This window comes from Poromitra crassiceps (genome assembly GCF_964638095.1).
Source record: "Poromitra crassiceps genome assembly, contig: HAP1_SCAFFOLD_842, whole genome shotgun sequence".
Taxonomy (NCBI): Eukaryota; Metazoa; Chordata; class Actinopteri; order Beryciformes; family Melamphaidae; genus Poromitra; species Poromitra crassiceps.
The window spans coordinates 25001-36188 of NW_028151567.1; the positions used below are offsets into that span (position 1 = coordinate 25001).

Here is an 11188-nt window from a genome sequence, read left to right on the forward strand (position 1 = left end):
CAACACCTGTACTGGCAGATCTAGAGCGGGGGGCAGGTATGAGAGGCAGCGTGTGTGTACAGAGTGCCACAGGGCAGGCGAGGCGAGGGCTTCTCTCTCTGTGGCTCTGGAGCAGGGCTGTTTTGTTGAGCAGAAAAGCTGCCGCCGCCGCTGCCCGCTGGTGGAGAGAGGGGCCATTTCTCGCTCTGCTCCAAGCGCTAACGTCCAATTGGTTGGCTCAGACGAGGCACAGCTCTAGGGCCAGAGCTCTTACACTGCAGTGCTGCTGAGGCGTCACTCTGGCTGAACACCGCAGGGGGAGACAGAGGGGGAGAGACAGCGAGAGAAGAATGGGTGGGGAGCCGTGGACGGACTGAGACGGGGAGGGAGGGAGGGAGGGAGGAAGGCTGGCCCGGGAAAATCTGTTTGGGAAAATGTGACAGCCTCTTCTCATCATCAGCTTTCAGCTTCTTCAAACACCTGTCACATGACTCCCACACATGTCCCCCATTCCCTCTCCCTCTCCATCTCTCCATCTCTCTCTCCCTCTCCCCTTTCTTTCCCTCCATATACCTACACCTTCCCTCTTTCTTCTCGCTCATCTCCATCTCCCCGCCTCCGCCCTGTTGTCAAATCAGCGCCGGTATAATTATACTGACATTGTCACACAACCGTGAAGTAAATGAGTGTCGCCTCATAAGACGCCAGTGTTGTTGTTTTATATGCAGAGTAATATATCCCCAGATGATTCAGGAAGTATTCTGGTTGAAGCGACGCGCTGCTTTCTTGATGAGCCGGTTGTGTTCAGAACAGGTTCGCAATCAAGTCCTTTGCTTTCTGTTCTTCTCAGAGTACAACGAGATGTGGTCCTTTTTTCAAAACATGCAGATTTATATGAAGAATAATATTATTATGCATAAATATCCACTGTTGCAAAAAAATATGAGTTATTAATAGATCATATGAATTATGAATCACTGTGGGGTTCATTTGAATCCACGGATCAGCACGGTTTATGTTTGTTTTCTGCTCTCCAGGCAGGGCGTCCTGTACTTGAAGAACATTGAGAACATCTCCCAGAAGAATCCCAGTGTCAAACTGTGCCTGGTAGATCTGCCACAGCGCAGTACTGACGCAGTACTGACGCAGTACTGACGCTAACTTAGTGGAGCTGCTTCATCCATTTGGACTCAGCACAATATGCTAATGAGATCTAATGCCACCCATGGCAGAATGTCCCAAATTGACATATTGGCCTCAGAGAAGCTCAATAGTGAGCTGCTTCCTGGTTCACCAGCTGCTTCCTGGTTCACCAGCAGCCTTGAGGGAGCCAAGAGTTCTGCTAACTTCCAGAGATGAGACAAGAGTGACATCAGGGGGTAAGGCACTTTGGATTGGGTAGGGTGTGTTTGGATTGGGTAGGGTGCGTTTGGATTTGGTAAGGTGCGTTTGGATTGGGTAGGGTGTGTTTGGATTGGGTAGGGTGTGTTTGGATTGGGTAGGGTGCGTTTGGATTGGGTAGGGTGTGTTTGGATTGGGTAGGGTGCGTTTGGATTGGGTAGGGTGTGTTTGGATTGGGTAGGGTGTGTATTGGGTAAGGTGTGTTTGGATTGGGTAGGGTGCGTTTGGATTGGGTAAGGTGCGTTTGGATTGGGTAGGGTGTGTTTGGATTGGGTAGGGTGTGTTTGGATTTGGTAGGGTGCGTTTGGATTGGGTAGGGTGCGTTTGGATTGGGTAGGGTGTGTTTGGATTGGGTAGGGTGCGTTTGGATTGGGTAAGGTGCGTTTGGATTGGGTAGGGTGTGTTTGGATTGGGTAGGGTCTGTTTGGGTAGGGTGTGTTTGGATTTGGTATAGGTTGAGGCGATGTCTCGTCATAGATGCTGGGTTAGCTGGCTCAGCCCGGCCGGGGGGTTGGTCAGGGTGGGGGTAAATCCCCCGTTCTATCCATTCAGCAAAGTTAGAATTTAGCTGCTAGCCCAGCCCAGGCAGACACGATCGGGGACTTAACCACCGCAGTAAACGCACATCTGAGCAGACGTCTTGTGTTCTGCTCTAGAATCCCCAAACCTGTCGTTTAGAGCTGCAGCACCGACCTTTGGTGAGTCAGCCCATTGAGATATATGGGCGGTTTTACCCCACTCGCACCACGCCAGCCGTATAACATTTTGTGGGCGTTCCCACACATGCCGACTGTCTCTATGGTGTGTTTGGTCTGGAGGGAAAGCACAGTTTGTATGTTTCTGTCCTTCTAAAGTAGGTTACATTAGTCATCTGCTCATGATGCAGGTACACAAACCTAACAGCGAAGACTTGATCTCAGTGGAACAAGATCCATCCTGGACTTTATGGTTTGGGAGAACGTCTGCGGGGTTAGAAATGGAACGAATAGTTGAAAGGCATTTTAAAAGTGCCACCATAACAACAGAAATAAACTGGTATTGAATCATTATCTGTGCAGAATTTCAGTTCTAGCCCACGTCTGGTTGCTGGATTCTGTCATTCCTTCATGCTTTGCTGCTGGACACAATGGAACAAATAGCAGGCCGCCAAACACATTCTTACTGTGGACATGGCGTGATTTGACAGAGATCAGAATTGGGTTTGTTGGTTTTGGTCTTTCTGTGAGGACTCTGTGCTTTTACTGTTCATTTTGAAACACATCACACCTGCTGCCAAACGTGGGATTCTCCGGCAAGCCGCGAGAGGTAGACAAGAAGTGAAAGGAAGATGTTCCTCTTATGTTCTTTCTGGCTTCACAATAATGATCATTGCCTCCTCCAGTGTTTCAGGATCCTCGGTCTGCCGGCATATTCAGCTTTGCTGTGAGTCATTCTTCCCTCTAAATATTTATGCTTTTTTTTTTTTTTTTTTGCGGGAATGGTTAAAACATTGGCGAAATCATATTTCCCCCCGATTTGAATAATAGTAGCTATCTGACATCAGCACTATTTTCTCATGAACATGTGTGTGTTTTTCCCTTTGCTGGGGTTCAGAGGTCCTGAATCTGTAGAGTGATGTGTTGACCTAAAAATCACTTGGTTGTTGTAATGACTTGCTCATCATTATTCTATGTACATATATATATCTGTATTGAGTCTCTGTAAGTGTGCCAGAGAAAGCTCAATAATCCCCTAAGCAAGCTAAATCAAAAGTGGACATACAGATACCAGGTTAAGTTAAGTTTAAGTTGATTTCATATGGACATCACAGAGCATTGGAGATGTAACATAACAACCAGATACACAGTGTTAAGTGTTTATAGCGGAACGCTCATTTTCAACACCTGTCCACAGGTGACTTTTTACATTAAAATACACCCCAAAGGGAAACATAATCAAATATAAAACCACAAGAGTAAAGCCGCACACATGCAAAATGCATTGACAAGAAAGTCACCAGGAAGTCACCAAAACACACCCCAGAGGACATACCCAAAAGAGACATAATCAAATATAAAACCACATGAGTTGAGCTTTGTGTCTGTCCACCTCCAGATTGTGTCTGTGATGGACAGGAATTCATTCAATTAACTTTTCCTAATTTAAAGATCTACTACCTTCCTTCTGGGGCCTTCTCACCATACCCTCTGCCTCTGCCTCTGAGGCGAGTTAATCTCGTTAATGTCTCGTAAAGGTTAGATCATTTTGTAATCGGGCGTCGCTCTGTGTCTTCGTCTCCTCTCGCCGCAGACCCCCGGCGAGACTGTGGCGCCTCTCTGCGTTGCGTGCATGTGTGTGTCGAGGGTGTGAGTGTGTGTGTGTGTGAGTGTGTGTGAGAGCAAAGCGAGCGCCCAGGCCGCTCCCACATGGCCTCCATGCAGGACGGGCTGAACTTCACGGCTCCTCCCTACGGCAAGGTCCTGCTGCTGGGCGCTATCGCTGCTGCCTCAGCCTTCGTGGTTACCATCCTCATCGTGGTGCTCTGTGTGGGCTGCCAGAGGTGAGAGCACGCACGCACGCACACACACACACACGCACGCACGTGTGTGCGTGCACGCACACACACACACACACACACACACACACACACACACACACACACACACACACACACACACACACACACACACACACACACACACACACATAGGCAATTCTAGGCTTTTCAACCAGGGCCATCATGGTCCAAAGTGAACCCCGATTGGGGGGTTTCCAGGGGGGGCTGTGCCCCCCCCCCCAGGACAAAGACGTTTTGTACATTTGAAAGTAAAATGCATGAATGTGGTGCACTCTAGAGCAAAATGAAGAGGCCAGTAGATCTATGAAGAACTACACACATCACATTAATATCCTCTTCACTATGCTGCGGCTTTACGATGATGAAATAAATATGAGTGAGTTGAGTTGAGAGGTCAAGTACAGATTTATTTTATTCAGAAACACAATGAATCGAGAAATTGCATTGAATAATGTTGAATGCAATGAAATATAGATATCTACGACACATAATAATGTATATATAGCCTATAGGCTATATTCGATTCGATTTTGTTTAAATCGTTTACATGGAGATTTTTCTTTTCACAAGGGGGTGCACGTGCATCCAGTGCACCAACATAAAATCGCCATTGTGCACACACACACACACACGCACGCACGCACGCGCACACACACACACACACACACACACACACCTACAAGTATGCATGGATGCAAGATACACATTAGTACACATACATACAAACATGCACGCTCACACGCATACGCACACGCATGACGAAAGATGAAACACACGTGGACAGTGGCTCGCGGCGTCTGGGTAGTGTGGAGGTAAAAGCACTCGTGGGGGAATTTGCAAAAAAGAAAAGAACAGACAATGACTCATTCAAATGACCCCCCCCCCCCACACACACACACACGCACACACACACACACACAGAGAAATGCATCACTTTAACCAGTGTTAATTGTGTTCACCTTAGGAAGGGGAAGACACACAATGTCTCCGGCGAGGGTGGAAAACACCGTCTTATGGACATGGTAGGCATCAGGCAACACACTCCTCTACGCACGATGGCTGTGTTTGTGTTGCAACAACACCTGAATTCAGGAGGGACCTGTTTTATTCAGAGAACACCTCGTCAGTGTTAATTAGTGTTTAAACTGGCCGTGTGTGTGTGTGTGCGTGTGCGTGTGCGTGTGCGTGTGTGTGTGTGCGTGCATGCGTGCGTGTGTGTCTCATCAGGGTATACTCAGGCAGTCCAAGCTGCGGTCCATCAGTAAATCGGACACTGAGATGAACAAGATGAACTGCAATGGCAAAAGTGAGTGAGTGCATCCTTCACATACAAGTCCTGACGATACGAAGTATATATACTGTCATATAGTATATACTGTCATAGTATATACTGTCATATAGTATATACTAGGGGTGTCACGATACACTCAGTTCACGATACGATACGTATCACGATACTGGGTTCACGATAACGATACGATACGATACGATTTTAACAATATTTTTTTAAACTTGAATAATGACAATATATGACTGGAAAAGTAGTATTTTATTTGAAATGCACAAATACAAAACATGCTGTTGTGGGAAATTGTTATTACAATAACAACTAGAAAAAACATGAGATTGGAGATAAGGCTTATCTTGAAATAGAATGAGTTACACCGTCACTTAGATTTACTTTGAACTAAAAGGTTTCTCAGCAGTATAAATTCTCATTATGCATCTTCAGTTTTTCTTCAAACTCAAACAACAAGACTTTTCTTAGTCTATTTTTTATGCATCTTCAGTTTTTCCTGTCAAGTAAACAGTTTTGCCAGAAACTCAATTGAATGGTTTCTCTCCTGTATAACTTCTCATGTGTCTCTTCAGAGACTTGTTCAACTGAACTACTTTCCACACATTGAACTTCAACAAACAAAGACGTTTCTTTGTCTACTTTTGAAAGAAAAAAAAAAAAAAAAAAAATTTTTTTTTTTTTTTCACGATATGAGATTTCATCTCAACGATACATATCGTGACGTTTTACTATCGCGAAATTTCGTGGGACGATATATTGTGACACCCCTAGTATATACTGTTATAGTATATACTGTCATGGCAATAATGTACATTAGAACTGTACTCCATAACTAAGGTGTCATCACACCCTGCCCTTGTTACTAGATCAACCCCTAAATCAATCACAGCATTTATATAATAAGGTTTGAGGAGATATTATAAGGTGCATTTACCCTAGAACAGAATTGACATTACATATACAAGCTGTTCTTATTCCACTGGACTGTTCAATCTTGATCAGTGAACAACATGCGACTGTCTCCCAAAGACAACATAAGAGAGCCAAGAGAAATCCTGGAGCTCCATCACTGGCAATGAATTGGGAAGTGAATGTGTGACAACAGACAGCACCCTGGGGGATTTGAATGAAATCATAAGCATATGTCCTGCTTTATACTTGTCATGCTTCCATTACAATGGAGAAAATAAAGCTAATTTTGGATGCATATTCCCACACTGTCAGTACCAAATTCATTCATTGTCAGCTTCCAGATTGACGTCCCAGATTCGCTCCTTGGTTCTCTGCTTTCGTGGGAGAGATTTCTTCATGTGCAAAACTGTTCATTGAGCTGTCCAGTATCATAAGAATAATTTATGTGAATTCTGTTTCATGGTGGATTTCACCTAAGTTGGCTGTATAGACCAGTGGTTCTCAAATCTTTTCACTTGAAGGACCCCTAAACTGACAACAATTAGACCACGGACCCCCATTTGATAGGATTTTGTCCCACGGTCCCGCATATGATAATAAGATTGATGCTTTTAGATGTTTTATTACAGAAAGTGTATAAGACCCATGATCGAAATAGTCATTGTGTTACTTATGAATGGAATTATAGAGAAAATAAAGTACCCCCCCTTTTGGCTGGGGACCCCCTGGAACCCCCTCAAGGACCCCTGGGGGTCCCCGGACCCCCATTTGAGAACCACTGGTATAGACAGCAGTATCAGGCTGTACTCTATGTGCCTGAGGGGCATCTAAGAGAGGCATCTTAAGAAGAAGTCCAGCCGCCGGTCTAACTCTGACCTTCACTCTCAAGGCAGGCAGCTTCCCCAGATTCCCTCTGGAGAGGATGGGGAGCACACGTACTCGGAGGTGGGCCGGCGCTCTTCCACCGCCCACCGCACCGACGACGCCCTCTACGCCATGGTGGGCCGGGCAGGGCAGACGGACACGCCGGCGCCCCCGGCCGTGCCCGCCAACACGCCGGCCCCCCCGGACCCCGACGGCGACGGCGTGGACGGGGGGCTTCCCGAGCCCGAGGTCATGTCTCCCCCGCATCCCCAGGAGGCGGCCGAGTACGCCTGCGTCCGGAAGCTGAGGAAGGCCGACAAGGCCCCGCAGAAGAGGGACAGCGGCACGGACATGGGGGAGGCGCCGGCCCCGCCTCCGCGCCACGCCCCGCCCTCGCACCCCGCCCCTCCCCCGCCGCACCCCCACAGCACAAAGTTGCCCCGCAGAAACGTGGAGTCCTTCAACCTCCCCTCCTTCCCAAAGGTTGGTAGAAGGAAAATGTGCTGATGCAATAGGAATCCAGTTTTGATCTGGTGTTTTCGAGTAAGTGGTTTAAAACCGCTTAGAAAGCAATTTTGCCATGTTTCAGCAAAATCTTGGTTCCTTAACTATATGATGCTCTTGTTTGCATGTGTGCCCACAATCTGCTCATAAACTACTAGGGAGTGTGCATCTCGCTATAGAGCCCTGTGGCTGCACGGGCCTCAACTCTAGGCCCTAGGCTAGCCCGGGGCCTACATGTTCAGGCCCGAACCCGAGATGAGCCTGACGGCCTGTCAGAATTCTGGGCTTGAGGCCCGCCCCTTAAATAAAATAAGTAGTCTTAAATTAGTCGTTTATTTGATTGGTATGCCTATGATATTATGTCATAAGCTATTAAAAACGGGCCTTAGCGATGTGAAACTTGGGCTCAGGTCAGAATACAGGGCTCTATCTCGGTAACAAAGGAAAAGTAAGAAAGATAAATCAAGAATAAAGAATGATCAAGAAAGATAAACGATGATCTCACTGACTGAGATATCTTAACTCTTCTTGATGGCCCAGTTAATCTGGTAATTAAGGTATATTGCCAAATCTATGATCAAGTTCATTTATTATTCGAATTATGTATATTAGAGCTTCAACACTTGTGAAACCTCAAGCCACATACAAAGACATGCAATACGAGGATTTGATGCCAATAAATCTCAGTGAAGAAGATTGGGAGAAATAAATGTAGAGTTTCTTTATGCTTTGTGTAAGTTATGTAACCAGTAGGACAGGTCATTCATGGAGAAGAGGTGAGCCTTCCTCATATATGTTTCTGAACATGTATTTGCTGCCATCCAGGACAAAGACTCAGTGGTGAAGAGCATTTAGTTTTGTGGGTTTGAGGTAAGTGAGGAGATCAATAATCACTACCTGGAATGTCCAGCGAAGCAGGATCTTTGCTGTTGGCTCTCCAGAGGGACCAAGTCTGAGTGGAGCAGTCGGCGAAATCAGATAGATCTGACAAAAAGTTCACGATAAATAGTTTTCCAGTGCATCGCCAGTCAGTGTCAAGCCCTGGAGGTGTTGGTATCTTCTTTGAAGGTACATGGGTGCCTGAATGCGACTGGAGAGTTTGGCCTATCAGCGGTGAAGGCGTACTTGATGTTCCAGACATTCTGGGGAGCGGAGACAGAGGTCATTTTGAATGAAGCTGCTACCCTGAAGGGTCTGCTGCACCCCTGGGACCACTGCTCTGGGCTTAGGCTCTCCGCTCTTCGTGCAGAGCCTGTGGGCGACTGGCAGATGCATTCTATAGCAGTGATTCCCAACCTGTGCATCACAGCGTATTGCAAGTGAGCCACAAATCACACTGTAATCTTTTTTTTTTTTTTACATTAAACAAATTCTTAAAAAAAATACCTTGCTGATGGACAGCTCTTTGAAAACTGTAACACTGACAATGGAACATGTTTCAGATGCTGTGTTAGTGACTGGAAAATAAAAAGTGCCCTGAGATTTTTATGGGGTCGGAGGTCGGCCGCGGAAAGTTTTGAGATTTTCAAGTTGGCCCCCGAGTTGGAAAAGGTTGGGGACTGCTGTTCTATAGGATGATCTTGATCAGCTTCAGTAAGGCATTATATGACATTATCAAAATCAAAAGAACACTTGGACACTTGGATCCATGCAAAAATCTTTACTAATGTGTACCAAGCTTTCGGTCTATAAGACCTTCATCGGGGCAAAGAACTTTGTGCCAAGTGTGCAGAACCTTTCTTCTGATTTTGATATGCTCAGTCTTTGGCCTTCTGGCACCTTGGCGTCTTCCAGTCGTGAGTGCGGTGATCCTCCTGAAATATTATATGACATTATAACATGCACATTGTGGTGAAGGTACTGTACAGGGTCGTAGGATCAGGGGGGAAACTTCGAGGAGCATTTGTGTCACATTTCCTGTGTTGATGTTGTTCTATCAGTGCAGATGTTGGCGTTTTTCTTCAGTGTGTGCACTGAGCCACAGCATGCACGATGGCACCGACGACACCGCAGATTTTTGTGTCATGTTCGCACTTCTCTTCTGGGCATTTCTTTGAAATCAGGGCACTGAATGGTGTTTGTTTGTTGAAAGGAGTTGGTGGTGACAGTGTGTGTGTGTACTGCTCTCACTGGTGTCACCAGCTCCATCTGGTCCCAGCAGCAGGAGTGTAAGGGCGACAGCCTGCATTAGCGGTGGGTGCACGGCTTTGCGCTGCCCGCTAGGTGACAGTGGGACTCCCATTTGCTGCCCTGTGTGAGGTCGGCGAGGTCACAGCAGTGTGCCTCTGACCTGAGCCGGGTGCCATGTGCCACAGTTCACATGCTTTACACGTGTACATGCAGGCTGCTCGCAGTGCCGTTCACCCCCACATCGTTCTCGTGTGGATGACGCAACTCAGTGAAATAGACCCCAGCCAGCATATAGCAGCCAGCACACGGTTCCCTCATTTTACAAGCTCCACCTTCCAGGGAAACATCGACGCAATATTGTATAACATCCATCCACTGCAGTTCTAATCCAAGATTTTTGTAGTACAATCATTTTTCATTTTGAAATTGGTTCATTTGTGTTCTATGAGCCTCATAAGGTGTATTTTTGAAACTGCAGTTTTCATTTATGCACAACCACTAATTGATTTTATTTATTTATTTGAGTGTCCCAACCCTCATGGGTTTACAAGACACATAAAATACAACGGTAAAACATTGCAACAATGGTTACATTTAACTACTGTCTAGTTTGTGTATGATATGTTTTGCCCCGTCTGTTGGCTCCGATGTGCCGCCACGCATGCAGTAAATGTATGCGAGTTAACGCGTAGAATAATAATGACCAGCCTCCTCCTCCTCGAAGGTGATTTGTCGATTTGTCCGACAGGAAGCGGTGTTTATGGGCAACGGGGAGCAGTACATCTGGAAGCCTCCCGAAGAAGAAGACGTCATCATGCTCCAAAACAAAGCCCTGGGCCCTCTGACCCCTCACACAGTAGAGAACATACAACCTTCTGCTGCTGCGGTGAGCAAAGGATGCTGCTGGTACTCTCTACATGCAAGTCTAAATCTGTGTCTTTACTGTCGTCATGCTCAGTAATGGTTCCGTTTGATCGCAGGTGGCCGAGATGTACTCCAAGGTGTGTAAACCAGGGAAGAAGAAGAGAGCGGTGCCGGGGTCTCCCCCGGCCAATCCCGGCTTCCGGACCTTGGGGCGCGACCGGGACCGAGATCGGGACGGCGGGTTTAGCGTAGTGGTCAAACCCCAGACCTGGGCCCCTCAGGAGGGCAAAGCGGTCGGCGGAGGAGGAGGGCCCCTCGACCTGGACCACTGCTACGAGTCCATCGGGACCGAGGAGTGCGACCACCTGGCCTACGAGGCTATGGAAGGCGGGGGCGCCTGGAAGCGAGAGAGGCCCCCCAACACCTGCGCCACCCTGCGGCCCAGGAGGAAGAAGCCCCAGCAGCCCTTGCAGCAGCAGCAGCCCCCTCCTCCTCCGCCGCCGCCGCAGACGCAGCAGACCCCCAAGCTGCAGCACCTGCCCGCCAAAGCCCTGCTGCTGCCCGGGGACAACCTGTACGAGAGCATCGGCGACCTGAAGCAGGGCTCCACCACCTCCAGCACCACCACCATTTTCACGTTCAACGACGGCATGGAGATGTACGTGACAGGGCTGTAA

The 11188-nt window shown here is 47.4% G+C and overlaps 1 protein-coding gene across 1 annotated transcript; it reads left to right on the forward strand.

Annotated features, from left to right (window-relative positions):
• Positions 1-3785: 3785 nt before the first annotated feature.
• On the forward strand, positions 3786-11188 carry LOC310771580 (uncharacterized protein; the record flags this gene model as incomplete). The annotated part of the gene is made up of 6 exons (XM_083664161.1): positions 3786-3919; positions 4902-4959; positions 5165-5243; positions 6982-7496; positions 10396-10533; positions 10628-11188. The coding sequence occupies 6 exons, from the start codon at positions 3786-3788 to the stop codon at positions 11186-11188; spliced, it is 1485 nt and encodes a 494-aa protein (XP_083520287.1).